The 18,772-nt window shown below is 41.1% G+C and overlaps 1 protein-coding gene across 3 annotated transcripts in view; it reads left to right on the top strand.

Moving 5' to 3' along the window:
* InR (Insulin-like receptor) overlaps window positions 1-18,772 on the top strand; it is a 48,775-nt gene that overhangs the window by 27,067 nt on the left and 2,936 nt on the right. For all 3 annotated transcript variants that reach the window (XM_089471899.1, XM_089471895.1, XM_089471906.1), the window contains exons 3-13: window positions 10,250-11,647; window positions 12,280-12,852; window positions 12,926-13,092; window positions 13,152-13,428; window positions 13,505-13,864; window positions 13,929-14,103; window positions 14,166-14,373; window positions 14,440-14,557; window positions 14,619-15,248; window positions 15,314-15,624; window positions 16,435-18,719. In XM_089471899.1, coding sequence (XP_089328025.1) covers window positions 10,441-11,647; window positions 12,280-12,852; window positions 12,926-13,092; window positions 13,152-13,428; window positions 13,505-13,864; window positions 13,929-14,103; window positions 14,166-14,373; window positions 14,440-14,557; window positions 14,619-15,248; window positions 15,314-15,624; window positions 16,435-18,719 — 6,311 coding nt within the window. In that variant the 5' untranslated portion in view covers window positions 10,250-10,440. The remainder of the gene's footprint in view (window positions 1-10,249; window positions 11,648-12,279; window positions 12,853-12,925; window positions 13,093-13,151; window positions 13,429-13,504; window positions 13,865-13,928; window positions 14,104-14,165; window positions 14,374-14,439; window positions 14,558-14,618; window positions 15,249-15,313; window positions 15,625-16,434; window positions 18,720-18,772) is intronic.

Raw genomic sequence — 18,772 nt, 5'->3', positions numbered from 1 at the left:
CACACATATATAGATGTATGTGTAAATATGGAAGGTATATTCATCATATATGCTTTTATTGTGCACTTTATCGACAAATCGACACCTGAGTGCAAGTTGACGCATTTTTTGCTAGACAGGAAGTTTACTCACCAACAGTAGTGTTTTTATTTTGAATTAGGTGTCTGGCCTACAATATACAAACATTCATTCGAAAATAAAGTTATAATAATAGTTTGATAGCGGCATATAATATTATAGGTGCTGAAATCTATACTATTCACACAGACGACACATTCGAGCTCTGTCCCGCCTCCTTCTACTTGTTGTATACACATTTTAAAAATAACTCAAGTCTGGGTGCCTGACTAGGAGATATTCTGAGCCTCGATTGAACCCTACCTTCGGTTTTATGCTAGAGATAATTTGCATTATATAAAAGACCCGTAATGGTTGCTATCTATCCATGGTTTAAGCTTCTGGATTGTATGCGTAGCACAATTTACCTTAGATATTTGAGATACTTTGAGTTAATATCTTATCAACTTAAGGTTGACATTGCGTATAATATGATGGACCACACGTTCGTGAGATCAGTCTGCAAAAACTAGCTAAAGGGATCAGGGTACCTGGGTAGTCTTCAGGTGCTGACCTTTTGTGTATATATATAATCGATTGTCTCTAAATGGTATTACAATGTTCTTGGATATTTGAGCAGTGTATCCAATATGATCTGGCTAAGATTGCTAAGATACACTATTGGTCTGACCGGTATGTAAAAGGTATTTATTGTACAGTTCGAGTTAGATACACGTATTATTTTTCAAGTATATGGGTCTAACGCTCCTAGTTGTCGTATGAGTGTATGAGTGTGTGAGTGTGTGAGTGTGTGAGTGTGTGGAAACATAATCAAAAGTAGAATGAAATGCGCGTGCAACTGATAAGGGTTTAATAACAAGCTACCCCAAGAACGTGCGTCCCTGAAGGCGTAAGTATTATGCCTATTTACACACATTTATATATACACCCATATTTTTTTCAAAAGGTATTCGTTGGGTATTTCGCCTCTTATTAGATTTCCAAATGATATTTGGGACACGTGAACGTGTTGGTCACGTCGCACTCACAGTTAATTCTATTCATGATTAATTTGATAGATGATTTAAGAGACTGGTCCCTGACTGCTTTACGGTGTCTGTAAATATATAGCTTGAGGATCAAAACAAATTTTCATAACATGTGGAAACTTAAACCAATTTAAAGCTACATTTTGTACTTGAAGAAATTGTCGACTAGATCTGTATAGAACCCGAAACACATGAAATTTTATAAATATTGTGATCCTAGAGTGTATGTAGGAACACGTACAGGAAAGACGCGCTGCCGAACTACTCTATCCCATGCATTTTACAATTGGCCCAACTGTTTGATTAATATTTAGCCCCACAGAACACGGATGAAATGTAGTGGAAATTTTAGAATATGATTTGAACTTTGAATATTTAATACTTCACAAAAATATCAACTGATTCAAAATTGGCTATCTTTTCAAGTGACCTTCAAATGGACGTCTCGGAAAAATTTAAAACCGACATGGAATGGAATAATAAAAAGGAACCTACGGTTCTTTACAATTCAGTCGCAAATGCGATGTTCATTAGTAGAATACATAGACGTACACACCATACAGACAGGTCTCAGTCGACTCAACTTATCGTCCTGTTTAAAAATATATATAGCTTGTGAAGTTTTCCTTATAGAACGGCTGTAAGTGATGGTATACAACATTTATATAATGTATAGAACTATATGTGGAAGAGGATGTTTCTCGAAGATGTTGAGTTTTTAGTTATTATGCTATAAGTACATTAGTCTTGAGTTGGTTATAACAGTAGATATTCTAAATTAGATAACGCCTTAAATAATAGAGATCTATTTAAAGAGTTTTCCGAATTACAAATTTAAGCAAGTATGTTTCTATCTAATGGGTTGCGTACCCATAGACAGACAGTAAGATGGACTTTGCCAAATGAGTATAAAAACTTAGCTCTTGCTTGAATGAATACCTGATATCTATAAACGCCCAAGTGAATAGCTTTCTTCTCACATAACTTAGCGTAATTATGTTTATTGTTGTTTCTGTTGTTGCTATTATGTCGATCATTTTCATCGATTGACTCGGCGACAAATGCCGACCGCCACCGGGCTGGAATTTCCGATTCTCTTATCGTGTTGTTTTCGTTTTCGGGTTTGGTTTTGTTTTTATACCCTGAACCCATTGAAAATGGGAAATCAGGGTATAATGGTTTTGTTAAAAGTATGTAACAGGCAGAAGGAGGCAAGGCAGACCCCACAAAGTATATATATTCTTGATCAGGGCGACGAGCTGAGTCGATTTGGCCCTGTCCGTCTGTCTGTCCGTCCGTATGTATGAACGCGTCGATCCCAGAAGATATAAGAGCTAGAGACCTTCCTAGGTCCGTGTATATCACGCGCATATCAAGTTTTTCTTTAAATATCGATAACTACTCTCGATATTTAATTATCGATTAAAAACCTTATCGAAAGCTAGTTATTTAATTATATCTCCTACACCTTTACACCAATTTTAAATGTAGATTTATATATATTTTATACAATTTCGATGTTTGCTCAAATTTACCCCCCACTCCTATTTCTACCCCCTCACCATCACCTTTTTAAAAAACGTATTTCAAATACTAGAGAGTTGTGCTTTGGAATGTACATACATTTGAACATTATGATTATGTTCCGAAAGTTTCATTAAGATTGTACGTCTAGAAATTAAATTATTCAACAAATAAATTCTTATAATGTTGCCTACACTGCAGCGCAGCCCAAGCGCAGTCGCAGAGCGCGTTCTAATACGTGCGTGTGTATGTATGTGTGCCGAAAAGAAGTGCACAGTGATTAGAATATCAGATTGGAGGGTTCAGGGTATCTCCTAGTCGAGCAGTCTCGACTAGAGTCTTCTTACTTGTTGTCTTTGTTTTGGTGTGGTCTCTTGGTATGCGCAACCTGTTTGGCCTCTCAGCTCACGTATCCAGAGTTAATTTCTTTTGGAGCGCAGTGGTATTTCCAAATGCTATTCGCGGGCGTCTCTTGTAATCGTCTCTCACTGGGTTTGCCTATTTCTTCTTCTTCGCCTTCGTCTTCTTTTTCTTTGAATCGGAACGTTATGATACGTTTTATAACGCTTCGTTCATTACCATTGCCAACACAAATAAAACTAAAACAAGTAAGAAGGCTCCAGTCGAGACTGCTCGACTAGGAGATACCCTGAACCCTCTAAGCTGATATTCTAATCATTCTGCACTTCTTTTAGGCACACATACATACACATTCATGCACATGCATCCACACGCACGCATAAGCCTGCGCTCTGCTAACTGCGCAGTAAGCAGCGACTGCGCTTGGGCTGCGCAGCAGTGTGGGCAATATTATGAGAATTTATTTGCTGAATAATTTCTTTTGTAGACATACGATCTTAATGAAACTCAGAGCGTAATCATATGATGAATATGTGAGTACATTCCAAAGCACTAGTCTCTAGTACTTGAAATGCGTTTTTTACAAATTAGGGAGAAGGGGGCGTGGTAATCTGTAAATTACAAAATCTTTGTATCGATTAACTTTATATACAACGCAAATTTGAAGACTCCAGGTCTGAAAGTATTTAAATTAGGCTAAAAAAACAAAATAAATTTTTCGATTATTCTCGATAAAAAAGTTATCGGATGATTTATAAAGCAAAGTCGTACTGCGTATGGTATTTGCATGCCAAATTTCAGCTCTCTAGCTCTTATACCTTCCGAGATCGACGCACTAATACGAACGGACGGACAGACGGACAGGGCTATATCGACTCAACTCGTCGCCTTGATTAAGAATATATATACTTTGTGGGGTCTGCCACGACTCCTTCTGCCTGTTACATACTCTTTCACAAAACCATTATACCCTGATTTCCCATTTTCAATGGGTTCAGGGTATAACAAGGAGGACTAAACAAAGTCCGGCGTTACACACTTTAAAATACTCATTCAAGGAAGTACTGGCGTACCGTTAACTTCAAGCAAACAATATATTTGACGCCAACCGTATAATAAGCTATGGTGTTCACAATTTCGGTGTTTTTCGACGAAAACGATTAATATTTTTGAGATAATTGTTGCTTGTTGCAATAAGTAATTGTTTTCTGCTTACATAAAAGCAAAAGGTAGATCAATACATTGATAAATGTATCTAGGAGAACTTCTTAAACATTGCATTTGCAAGTGTTGCTATTTTATTTTTCGCAGCTGTATATGCGCATTTCGCAGCGTTTGGGTCGTGAATGAGTATTCTGCAGTCGGGAACGTCCGACTGAAACGTTCTTACTTGTTTTTTAGTGCAATAAAATAAGCCACAGTAAAATGTGAAGCAAAGCTTGAACATAAACATAAACGAAGTCGAATTTAGAAAAGAGTCTTAATTTCCTGCACAATGCTAATTAGATATGGCGGCAGAGGGCGGCGATCCAACTTTAATAATTTTATTAGTTTTGTTTCATTTGTCATAAAACTGGGAAATGACTCAATTTGAATATTAATTGTACTTGAAAAGAAATCGATGAACGATTCTAAGTTAACATTTCATAAGATCGTTTTTTATTTATTATCATACATCATCCATAAAGGATGAGTTTAAGTGTCAGGAACTACTCCATTCAACATGGCGAAATTGTCCCGATTTACAGCTGCTACTCGGCATCTTGAATCTTATCCCGTATCCCGATATAGGGTCAATAACCCATTGATCTGCTTAATCATGTGGTGTTTTTCGCTCTGATATTTTCCGGTTGTTGAGGGTTTGCTTTAACAAAATTTGACGCTAGAATTCCATGTTATGCTGATGATGATTATAATGATATGTGTATGTGTTTCACGTCTAAATGTCACATTAGCTATTCGCATTTTGCACCGAGATCATCGTCGCTAAAAACCCACCATTCTCGCTCTCTCCGTTTGTCGCTCTCTTCTGTGGCACACAAACGCCCCCTGCCAGTTGCGTGGCTAACTGGCAAAACGGTCGCGTCGTTTTATCTCGCGTGAGGAGTCACGTTGCTTATCTGGAACTTACCCATATGATTCGAACCGTATGCCGACTAAATATTGAGCAAAACAAAAGGCCTGACACACGACACATATATATATATATATATATATATATATATATATATATATATATATATATATATATATATATATATATATATATATATATACACCGCCATACATAGTATAAACGTATATCTATATCAACAAGTTTAGTTTCACCTGCCAGGTAGTGCTCGATTTCTTATATTGTTATTGTTATGCTCAGTCGTTTGATAGAGAGCAGGTGCTCTCTTTCGCTCTGTCTCCCTCTCTCTCGCTCTATCAGTCTCTTGGAATGACTTGAGGTTTTTAAAGATTAAGAACTACATGTGACTATCCAAAATTATTCCTCAGTAGTCAACAAAATTATCGGCTTGCGTATAGTTTAGGCGTAAAGTCATTATGACAAAGGTCTTGCAAAGGCAAAGTCTCATTAGCGCTCACGAAAACAAGTTGTAACTTCAATGTTGTATTCAATGATTTCGAGATCCCCTGAACCTTTCCAGCAACTGATATTTCAATAATTATTTGCAGGCGCACACACACACAGTCATACGCACGCACGCATTGGCTGCAGTGTGGGCTTACTATGGGAACTTAGTTGTTTAATAACTTTTCTTGTGGGCGGACTATCTTCATGAAACTAACAAATTATAAATATAATATAGATATGCATGTATTTGCTAAAGCACAAGTCTCTGGTATTTGAAAAACGACATTTACAGAGGTGAGGATGATGGGCTGAATATTGGGGTGGGGGGTAAATTTTGACAAAAATGAAATTCTATAGAGTACATATGAATCTACATTTGGTGACTCTAGCTTTAAAGATGTAGCAGATATAAATTTATTTTGGGTTTCGATAAGGTTTTTAATCGACAACATAATAGCGCGTACTATACACGGGCCTTGGAAAGTAAATTTCAGTCTCTTTTCTTTTCTTTTATATTCTGAGACCGACGCGTTCAAACATATGGACAGACGGACAGGACTAAATATATACATTGTGGGATCTGTCGCGCCTCCTTCTGCCTGTTACATACCTTTAACAAAACCTGATTTCCCATTTTCAATGGGTTCAGGGTATAAAAATACTCAAAAACTCAGGCATGTCAGGCACTCCGGCTTGGTCAATTTTAGTTGATTAACCACATTTCCAGTTTTTTCTCGTAAATTAAGAGATTGATTATAGAGTAATTGTGTTTCATGTGTTGGTGGGTAAATTTGTCAATAAAGTCTTAAACCATTACAGTTCGATTTTCTAAATCAGTATGACATTTTCTGTATTGCAATATATGTATGCACATATATTTGAAATGATTTAATATTGAATTATTTGCAATTTGCTACCATATCGTTGGGAGCGTTTAGAAAATAATATTCGAAGAAGAAAACATTTATGTATATTAAAATATTGAACCAAGAAATGAACACAAAAGCTTGCCCATAAGATTTGGAGCATAAGAAGTAGTTCGTGCATAGCTTCGCTTTGGTTGTCATTGTTGCTGTTAACTGGTCGGACAACTTTGTGTCTGATTGGAATGTTGTTGCCTTTAGGAAGCCGCAGTGCAGAGTGGTGATTGTTATTGCTGTTGTTGATCTTGCCGTTATTGCCAGCGTCAATGCCGTCATCATTGTTGCTGTTAATTCAGAAACTGTTCTTGTTGTTGTTGTCGCAACAATAATAATGAGTCAGAAACTTTCGATCATCAGCAACAGCAGCAGCAGCAGCAGCAGCAGCAGTAGTAGCAACCGTTGGCGTTGACGTTGGCGTCGCCAGCCAAAGCTTTGGCATCGCTGTCAGTTGCTGCGCGTGCGTAACAAATGCATTTGCAAGGAAAGGGAGAATGGGAGAGCGAAATAAAAGTTATTGCATGCACATGCCATTTAGTTGTAAAAAACGAAGAAAAATAGAGGGGAAGAACAAAAACATCAAAACAAATGACAGTTAGCCGTGGCAATTTCAGCTTTCAACATTTAACGAGCGCGTGCACACGATGGCGCCGGTGGCCGAGCTTAACGAAAATAAACAATAACAAAATTGCCAACTGGAAGCGTTATTTCATCCATGTGCACAGCTGATAACATTGTCGCTTTTGTTGTTGTTGTCAACGTGTAGACGGAAATATTGCGCTTTTTTTTAGCTTCCACCTGATAGTAAAAATAAATATAAAATTGAGAAATTGGGTCACCCTCCCAGCAACAATGTTGTCGTAATGTTTGATGAGCACAGTCATTTTTTCTCTCCCTCTCTCTCTCTCTCTCGTTCTCTCGTTCTCTCTCTCTCCCGTTCTCTCTCTATCCCTTGCGCACGCGCTCTAGCACGTATACATACATGTGTGTGCGTATAACAGAATAGAGTTGTATATGCCGATACTGTGGCTCCCCAAGTATGCGGTTGTCTTTATGTTACGAAAAACGACCAAAATAATATGAAAAATTAAAAAAAAAAATTAAAAAGAGTATAGAAGCAGCAGATGTTGAAGCGCTACCACAAAAGCTAATCTACTATAGACACCGGCACGATTAATATTCAAAATTTGTAGATTTTTGTTTTTGATTTAAAGAAATGGTAATATTATTATTATTTCAGTTAAGCCTTTGATGTGTTTTTATTTGTTAATTTTCTCTAATTATAAATGGTGCCATTGGAGGAGAATTGCGACTATTAGGGAGTATTTACTGCGCAATAAAATAGAAACAAAAAAAGCAACAAAAACAAATAATTATAAAGCATAATAAAACAAACGACTGCTGGCCGCAGCATTAGCTGTGCGACTGAGAGAACTCGGCGTGTGCGTGAGTATCAGAGAGAGAGAGATAGAGAGAGAGAGAGAGAGAGAGAGAGAGAGAGAGAGAGAGAGAAAGAGAGCGAGCGAGAGCGAGCGAGCGAGCGAAGTGGAGGCGGTTGTGTTTGTTGCTGTTGCTCATGCGATGGGCAACCAAAACAATTTGCAACCGACAGGCCCATAGGAACGAAAAATCTAATAGTATTTGTATACACAAGCATATGTATATGTATATTTATGTGCTTATATGTATGTATATATCTATGTATGTATGTATGTATGCGCTCGTGCGTGCGTGCGTATATGTGTGAGTACATTTTAACTACGCAGCAGCATTTTTACTACTGCACAAGAACAGCAAGAGGCGGGTGGTGTTCTTGGTGCCCCGTCTCCTTCTATGGAAACTCTCGCGCTTCTCTTATGAACAGTTTTCGGTTCTCTGCTTTGTTGCCACGATTTGCGCTCAGCAACTCTCATACCGCTGACAATGCGGCCGCATTTTGTTTTTCCTACGCCCCAAAAAACCGGCTACACCCTGTGTGCAATGGCAGGGGGAGTGCAGCGTCAACGGAATGAATTACAACGTAGTTGTAAATACGCGCTAGACGCATACGCGTTTGTGTACCGTGAACCCATTCAAAACGGGAATTCATGGTGAATTGGTTCTGTGAAGATGTATGTAACAGGCAGACGGAATATAAAAATATTTTTGATCAGGATGAAAAATCTGTGCTGCACCACGTTAGTATGTATTTAGCAATGTTGTATATCAGAATGGCTAAAAACTCACAAATGTTAATTTAGTATATGGGGTCTAAGCAGTACGATATCAGCTTTCCCAGGGTATGTGCTGGTCGAGCAGTCTGGACTAGAGCGCTCTTACTTGTTACTATTTACTACGCTTTACAATAGATGCGTTGTCCAGCGTCGCTACCGCTGTCGCTGTGACTGAGAACAGTCACAGTCACAGTCACAGTCACAGTCACAGTCACAGTCGCAGTCGCTCTCCAAACTCGAGCGCCAGTGTGGTGGGGCCAGGCGTCATGCAAACAAACGTCAATGCTTTTTCGCCAGCAGCAGCAAGAGCAACAAGAATAGTAATCACTTTTATTTATTCTTGTTTCTTTTGCCGCATAAAATTATTGCCAGGTATATATGTGTGTATCTGTATATGTGTACATATATAAATACATATATGTGTACATATGCATGTGTGTATGCCTCGGCGTTAAGCAGAACTCTGCTGCCTAATAGAGCAATGCGACATCACATTATCATACAAATGATGTATAAAACAAGTAAGAAGACTCTTTTCGGGGATGCCTGACTGGAACATACCCTAAACCCAGACTGACATGCAGTTTTAAATATAAGCATAACACCCGTAGTTACACTAGTACCCATATATGTACATATAAAAATACGAATAATAACCATGTGTCTCTCATTATGGGAACTCACTTCTGAAAAATCAAATGAAATGTTTGACGCAAAATACATAGAACTTCAATATGAATGAGGCTCACATATGCCCGATAAGTACATTAATACCGTCTTACTGCTGGCATGTTAGGTGACAAATCTAAGTCTGGCAGCTCATCATGTAAAAAAAAAAAAAAAAAAAAAAAAAAAAAAAAAAAAAAAAAAAACCAATTTTAATGTACGCACTTGCATTGGGATTACATTCTAATGATTAACTATAAATAATGTATTATACGCGGCAAAAACTTCTAGAACTCTTAAAGTTTCTGAGACAGGACAGGGCATGTACATATATATTTTATGGGGTCTAGCCCACCTCCTTCTGTATGATACACAAATTTCAACAAAACCATTATACACTGCTTTGCCATTGACAATGGGTTCAGGGTATGCAAACATTATGCGCTGTGTTAAAGTGTGTTGCATCTTTGTATGTCACCGAAATGTTGAATAAACACTTAAAATATAAATGTTGCGAACCCAAATTTGTGTGAGTGTGTATGAAAATATGGATTATACTCTGTTAATTACGAATGCTAGCTAGTTCAATGGAGTGTGTGTGCTTGGTCACGCTGAAGCGATAACGAGCCGTCTCCGTCTGCGTCTGCGTCTACGTTGACGTTAACGTTGGCGTTGACGTTGACGTTGACGCGACACGTGTGTCGACCAGTTGGCGCCCTTTTTCGCATAAAATTATTGTTATTGCTTGTCGCTCTAGAACTCACACAAGCAGATAAACACATGTGCACATATACGTGCGCAGCGGGAGTTGTATTGTCGCTCTGCTCTCTTTGTAAAATAATCCTAATAACATTTCCACTTTTTGTATTTTCATTACAGCTTCGACCAACAAAACAATAAATACAACAAGAACATTGACGACGATAACCATTCCAGCAAACAACAAATATAAGAGAGGGACGAAGAGCGAGAGAGAGAGAGTAAACAAGAGTGATGATTACCTAACGGGCAATCGCCCCTAGTTCAATACTTGATATACAAAAATAACATAAATTTAATTGAGAAACAACATGGATTTAAGAGATTTACCGGTTGAAATGTTTTACTGGAAGTCAGCTGCTAGTAAGAGTCTAGAGCTGAACCGGATTTCGGATAGAATCAAATTTGTAACGTTAAGACAAACACGTTGCTATGCCACAAAAACAAAGCCGACGAGAACAGGTGACGTATTAGCAACAACAGAAGCAACAACAATAGCAACGCCATTGTCAAAAACGCCAGCATCAACAGCATATGACAATATTTGTGTCATATGCCGACAAGTGCCAGCAACAACAGAATGTTGCTGCATTCAGCAGACAGCAACACGCAGCAGTTCCTATCCAAGCAGCAGCAGCAGCCGCAGCCAGTGCAAATTCAGAAACAGTCACAGTAACAGTAACAGTAACAGTAACAGTAACAATAGCAGTATAAGTAGTATCAGTAGCAGGAACAGCGATGCATCATCAACAACATTCCCCAGCAAGCTGGAGGTTTCGGAACATTGCAGCTGTCTGCAACGTCAACAAAGGCAACGTCGTCAACAACATCAGCAACTTGTTGAGAGAGCGATTTGCTGTACAACGAGTAATAGACGTAGTCGGAGAAGCGGAGTAGAAAGTAGTGGTAGCAATAGTATAAATGACCATAACCAAAAACAAACAGCACCAGCAGTCAATTGCCAGTGCAACACCAGCAACACCAGCAACGCCAGCAACGCCAGCAACACCTGCGACAACGACAACAACTTCAGAAACAACAAAAAGAGTCGATATTTAAAACTTTACAGCGATTGCCTAAGTCTTCTGGTCACACTGCAATTGTTTCTCTTTGCTCAACAACGAATGCTGGTGCAACATTGTTGCATTGTGTTCAAAAGGCGACGGAGACAACAGCAGCAAGAACAAGCACAGGCAATCAGGCGAGAGTATTACAAATTCCCATATTATCAGCTACAACAGCATCCGTCAAAGCGCCATCAGACCCAGAGCATTGCATTCACAATACTCGCTCTGTTAGCATTGCAAGCGACAACAGCGATTGCCATGCTTCCGCCGCCGGCTACACAGCAGGATCGACAGCAGTTGCAGAAGGTTCCATTAACAGCGAGGCGAAGCTTTGAGGACAGCTTGGTGTCTTTTACAGGGTCGACGCGTAACGCCAATGGCTTTGGCACTAGCAGTAACGTGATAAACAGGAATAGTAACAGCAATGTGCGATTGGCGCGAAAGGAAATGCGTAAGTGTTATATGAATATTTACATATCTATGTAAAGTTCTCCATTGTTGCTTTCGAATAAAAAATAAAAGCTACTAGCTCCCCGGCTGGAAGGTACCTTACACCTCGTCCGATCTTACTTAGTTTCTCTTTTTTTTTTAATACTAATTTTAATTGAATTCAATTAATAATATTCAGTCGCAACTGCGATTATTTTCACTTTGGATTTCAATGTATCATGTGCTGGTAACGCTTTATTTGATAGTTAAATGGACTTATTTTTCTACATATTCAATTGAATCATTGTCAATTTAGTAAATATGCAAATTTGGTAAAATATTTTCTATATTTGCATAAATCGACACCTCCAACGTTCAACAATCTATTTTAGAGATGAAATGCGATGGCTAACAGAAAAATAATAATTCACAAAACTTCTGAGATCGGACGGAGTTCCCATTGGCTTAAGGATGTTGAGTTCAATTCCAGCCATAGTAGAATATATTATATAATAGTTGTCTATTTAAAAAGTATGCCTTAGAGTCAGTATGCATTTATTTCTTCATTTATATATTACCTTGCGTTTGTTATATTTCTATTTATTATCGTATTTGTTTAATTTAAAAAAAAAAAAAACAAAAAAAAAAACACAGCCTGTAAATCGATGGACATACGTAACAATATATCGGAGCTGAAGCAGCTTGCTAACTGTACGATCATTGAGGGTTTTCTGCTTATAACACTGATCAACGATGCGGATAAATTGAACACGACCTATCCCCTGCTCACCGAGGTCACAGGCTATATATTAGTTTTTCGTGTGCAAAATCTGATTTCTTTATCGCAAATCTTTCCCAATTTGAGTGTTATCCGGGGAAATATACTATTCGAAAGTTATGCCTTGGTGGTGTACCAGAACCGGGATCTTCTGGATATTGGATTGTCTAATCTGCGTGCGATTACGAATGGAGGTGTGCGCATTGAAAGGAACTTGTACTTGTGCTTCGTAAAGACAGTCAATTGGCGTAAGATCGTTTCGAAGAATGCGACAGATTCGGATATTGTGCTAAAGTTCAATCGCAATGAGGCCGAGTGCGCACGCTGCCCTGGCGAGATCAATGACGATGGACAGGAGAACAGTATGTCTGATGGCAGCGGTGTGCCCGCCTGCAAGGAGTACCCCGGTAACAAGCGCTATTGCTGGAACAGTCGCGCCTGCCAAACAAGTGAGCTAAATAGTCAGAACCTTGCAAGGAATGTCCCAATGTTGACGATGCTCTCCCCTCTCGTTCTGTGTAGTTTGTCCCAAGGAGTGCCCCTACAACTGCATCGACGAGCACACCTGTTGTAACGAATCCTGTCTGGGCGGCTGTTCAAATCCACTGCTGGGCGATTGCGTTGCCTGTCGCAATGTTTCTATTAACGGCGGAAATTGCATTGATCAATGCCCCGATGGCTACTTTATGGTACGTAATAGAATGCTCCTACCCTATATATTGCTTCATATTTAATATTCCTCTTTTAGTACGAGCAACGGTGTATTACGGCTGAGATGTGTGAGAAGATTGGCACCAAATATGAGAGCAGTAACCAGATGAAGCTGGTGCACTACAACGGCAAGTGCACGACGCGCTGCGACAAGGGCTACACGATTATGAACAATACCTGCCAGAAGTGCAACGGCACTTGTCAGAAGGAATGCCCGGGCGGCACCATTGACAATATAGAGAGAGCCAAGGACTATCACGGATGCACTGTAATCGTCAAAGATGGTCTAACCATCAGCATCAAGCGTGGCGGACGTGAGTCTCTCGAGAGTCCACTTACTCATCGTATCCAAGCGTCTAAAGCTCAATTCATTTCTCATTCCTTTCATAGCTCACATGGTTGATGCTCTGGTCTTCGGTCTGAGCATGGTGCATACGATCAACTTATATCTGAAGGTCCATTTGACCTATGGCCTAACCACGCTGGACTTTTTCAAGAGTTTGCGAGAGATTAAAGGCGAGAAGCTAATGGACGACATATATGCTATGTACGTGCTGGAGAATCGAGACTTAGAGACAATTTGGGCCGAGAATCAAACAGTCATTATTAGGAACGGCAGCATCTTCTTTCACTTCAATCCCAAACTTTGCATTGAAACTATTGAAAAGCTGCGACCCATGCTACCGGGAAAACCGGAGAAATTCAATAAAAACGAGGTGGCCGAGGATTCAAATGGCAACAAGGGCACATGTAAGTTCTTAGCTACAAAGTATCTTCTTTCTCCATAAAACTTATCTGTAAACTCTGTTGGCAGGCAACACGAGATGGCTGAATGTAAAAATCATACAATTGGGGGCTGTGTTCATTACAATCGAAATCGATCCCGTGAATTATGACGATGAGCGCTCATTTATTGGTTATCAGAGCTACTTCACATTCGATCCGTATGGCAATGTCACTAGAGATAACTATCAACCCTGCTTGGATAAGTGCGTTATATCTAAATAGTTTATTCAATTTAATACGATCGTGCTTCACTATCTCTTCGCAGCTGGGTTGTGGGCGAATTAAGCAAGGACAAGATACGTTATATTGACAAATTGCAGGCGTATACCAAATATGCATTTTATATACGTACCATGACAATTTCGTCGGAGAAACGGAACTATCAGAGCGACATAATACGCTTCCAGACGATGCCCTTGAAACCATCGATTGTCCGCCGGATAAGTGCGCGCTCCACAGACAGCTCGAAAATTGTAAGGGCAATTGAAAGAGACTAAAACCAAAGTTTTACTAAGATATAATTATTTTGTTCGTCGTAGTTGTTGAGCTGGAAGCCTCCGCTAGAAGTAAATGGCAAGCTAGCGAAGTATCAGGTACGCGCCGAACTAAGGCGCCGAGACGCCAAACTGGAACAACATCGTAACTTCTGTCGGGATCGTAAGTGTTGATCAAAGCATTTGAGAATGCAGAAGCCTAAGCCACTAGTTAATCCCTGCAGCTTTACCGAATACATCGGACGATGAGGAGACTTTCTCATCGCCTGCAGAGAAAACGTTTAAGGAGACACCAGGACCTGACTGCAAATGCGATGCGGGCGGTCGGAACGTATTCGATCAACAAGTTGTGGAAGAAAAAATCTTTGATGAAATCGAATTTGAGAATACGCTCCAGAACTTCCTGTACGTGCCAAAAAAGCGTAATAATAGTGAGGTTGCCAATATCACCACCTTGCCCAGCGACAATAACAGCCCGAATGCTGTGCAACACAGGAGCAGGCGCTACATTGAAATCGACGAGGATGCACACGAAATGAGTAGTGTTCTCATGCGTCACATTCGATCTACGGAAAATAATTTGAGCAGATCGGAGATTGGGGCAGTCAAAGCACATGCAACCCTCTCAGACTCAATGTGGGGTAATGCTACAGTGATGGACGCGAATGAAACCTACTACAAAATGTTTGTCACCGAAGTGGATGCGAATACAACAGAATTTCTGTTTGGGAAATTGCGACACTTTTCTCTCTACTCATTGAGTGTGCGTGCCTGCCGCTATAAGGAGGGCGAGAATGACACTGCGGAGCTGTGTAGCGATTCTGAACCGTTGGAGAAGAGAACTCAAAAACTAGGTACGTAAAAAGTGATAACTTTCGAAGCAGTGATCCGTCTAATCTTAGTGTGTGATCCACTGCAGCGAACGTGGACAAAGCATTTAATTTAACTGGCGACCTTGTGGATAACATGAACACCACTCGGGGCAATGTTCGCCTACGGTGGGAGGAGCCACAGAATCCGAATGGTGCTATAGTTTCCTACATGGTTATCTTTGAGCGTCAGGAACAGGATGCCGTCGAGGAAAAACGTTGTATCACAGTGCAGGACTATCTTAATCAGAGCGGCTACATTGTCACCAACCTGAACGAGGGCAAATACAGCTTTCGCATTAGGGCCAACTCGTTGGCCGGTGATGGTGAGCTGACGGATCCTATCTACGTGATAGTGCCGGTAAGTAATTTTAACAATTTCGTATATATATATTGTTTGTGATAGACTAGAATTCATTCCTATGTCTTTCAAAGCTCTAGTTACATCGTTTGATTATAAGGACTGATAAAATCTCATAATGAGCAATTCTATTAAGCAGATTCCTAATAAACATTCTTATTAGTAAGTTAAATCATTTATGTTTGAACGCGTCGATTTCCAAACCTATAAGAACTTGAGACTTGGGATTCAGAGCATATAGCGCAAGCAGATCAAGTATATTTCAAAAATCAAAGATCCTCATTAAAAACAAGTTATAAAAATATACCTCCTACATTTAGAGTCCCCAGAGTTTGCATAGATTCACGGCTATTTTATATAATTTTGATTATTGTTATATTTTGAATACCGGCGCCAGGACCACGCCCTTACTTCAAAATTAGCATAGACCTATCTATGATAATGATAATCGAGACTTTTGCTTTGCCAGTAAATGTCATCTACAAAAGAAATTATTTAAAAATTAATTTCCCAAAGATCGCACGAAATAGTATTGGAATATACGTTTCCAAGGGATCCCGCGAGCGCTTGGCTACGGCCAATCTTTAGATCTTTAGCACTAGTTTATTTCAGGACAAGTTTTTTGAGTTCAAGTTTATTTCATTACTTGTATATGTTTTTAAATTCGTACAATATAATGCTAGATTCAAACTGTGGAATATATTGTAAAACGCAAATCGGGGATCTCTTAGTCTGACACCCCCGACTAGTACTTTAATAATTTTGTCAAAAATATACAAGTATCTAATTTGATTTTCGTAATGCTTTCAGCCGCCCAAATCGTATACAATTATCTGGGTCATAGGCACAATTTTAGTGTCTTCGATATTTATAATAACTGGATTAATCATATACTTAAAGTTCTTCAGTCCGAAGAGGGGTCATCCACAGGACTTGGTCATGAATACCGAAGTAAATCCCTTCTATGCAAGTCTACAATATGTGCCCGATGAGTGGGAGGTTTCGCGAGACCGCGTCCTTACGCTAACTCCCTTGGGCCAGGGCTCATTCGGCATGGTCTACAGAGGCATACTCAAGGCACAAAATAACGGCGAGGATACGCCGTGTGCTATCAAGACGGTTACTGAGAATGCCACGGACCGGGAGCGCATCAATTTCCTGAGTGAGGCAAGCGTTATGAAGGAGTTTGACACCTACCATGTGGTGCGCCTGCTGGGTGTTTGCTCCAGTGGCCAGCCGGCGCTTGTCGTCATGGAGCTGATGGAAAAGGGTGATCTGAAGTCATATTTGCGAGCCCATCGACCCGATGAACGAAAAGATGTGGTGGTACAGCCGCCACCTTATAGCCGTATCTTTCAGATGGCCATCGAGATAGCCGATGGCATGGCTTACCTAGCGGCCAAGAAATTTGTGCACCGCGATCTAGCTGCACGCAATTGCATGGTGGCAGCGGATCTAACGGTGAAGATCGGTGACTTTGGCATGACGCGGGACATCTACGAGACAGATTACTATCGCAAGGGAACTAAGGGCTTGTTGCCCGTACGCTGGATGCCGCCGGAGAGCTTGCGCGATGGCGTCTATGCCAGCTCCAGCGATGTATTCAGCTACGGCGTCGTACTCTGGGAAATGGCAACACTTGCCTCTCAACCCTATCAGGGCCTGTCCAATGAGCAAGTTCTCCGCTATGTAATAGACGGTGGGATCATGGAGCGGCCAGACAATTGTCCGGAAGTGCTGCACAAGCTGATGCATCGTTGCTGGCACCACAGGCCATCGGCCCGGCCATCGTTCCTGGACATTATAGACTACCTGCTGCACCTTTCTGATCCTAGATTTAAGGAGGTGTCCTTCTATCATTCCGAGGCGGGTGTTCAATACCGGGAAAAAGAGAGCAAGGAGCGGAATCAAATGGATGCCTTTGCGGGTGCTCATTTGGATGCCGAGGCTGATGGCGAGGATGCAACCACCCCGCTGCGTGTGGGTGAATATCAGGGCTACAAGTCGAACATGGATCACAATACATCGCTGGAGCAGCCGGCGGAGAGTCCTATTGCCCTAGTCGACGATCAGGCTACGACGCATTCACCCTTTAGCATGCACTCTGGCTACATAGTGAGCAGCACGCCGGATGCGCTTTGCACGCTGCCCACTGCCGGTGGCTCGCACATGGAGGATACGGCATACGTGCAACCAGATGTGGATGGGAATGCAGATGGCGATGGAAACACATATGGCGAACGCGGCTACGAACTATACGATCCAAGTCCCAACTTTGCTGACTTACCACAAAGCAGCAGTGGCCGATTGAGCGGCGAGCAGCATCTACTGCCCAAAAAGAAGCGCGGCGGCGCCAACATTATGTCGAATATGAGCAGCTCTATGCCAGACGAGGAAATCAGTGGGAGTGTTGGGGCCGGCGGTGTTGTCTCCTCCTCGCTGCAACCCTCAACTGCATCAGCGGCCAGCTCGAATGCGAGCAACAGTCGCCATCCGAGCCTGAAACGCGTGCTGGTGGACACCTTTCGTCGCTTGAATGTAAAGCGTGGCGACAGCAGCGATAGCCACAGGAGCAACATCTCAAATATGGCAAGCAACAGCAGCAACTCGAATCTAACAGGCCACTCCGCGGGCATGGCCATGATGTCCATGGGCAGCAATTTAGGCACCATTGAGAGCGGGGGCAGCGGCAGTGCAGGCAGCTATGCGGGCACACCCCGATACTACACGCCCACGGCAACTACGCCCAGTGGTGGGGGCAATGGCAGCACCACCATTATTAGCGACAATCCAAATTACAAACTGCTGGATGAATCCTTAAATAGTGGAGAAAAAGTGCACTCGGCTTGGCCGCCAACCAAGCTAACCACTAGTAGTCTGAATCCCAACTACGAGCTTATGCAGGCGCCCGCAGCAGAAGCGGCAGCAGCGCCCTTTAGCATGCTTAGCGACAATCCCAACTATATGCTGATGAGCGAACCCAAGCCGGGATCTGGACAGGATGACGTCATTAGCAGCGCGAATCCAATCTATGCATCTACGATAAGTCCGGTGCACATTGAATCTGGTAGCTCCAATGAAGACGAGAATGACAAGTAAAAGCTTTATATATATATATATATATTCTAGATTCGATTCGATTAATATT

Source organism: Drosophila arizonae, chromosome 2 (genome assembly GCF_054131065.1).
Source record: "Drosophila arizonae isolate 15081-1271.41 chromosome 2, UAZ_ARI_1.0, whole genome shotgun sequence".
Lineage (NCBI taxonomy): Eukaryota > Metazoa > Arthropoda > Insecta > Diptera > Drosophilidae > Drosophila > Drosophila arizonae.
Note: the sequence above shows the minus strand (reverse complement) of the source record. Positions and strands in the feature narration are given on the sequence as shown.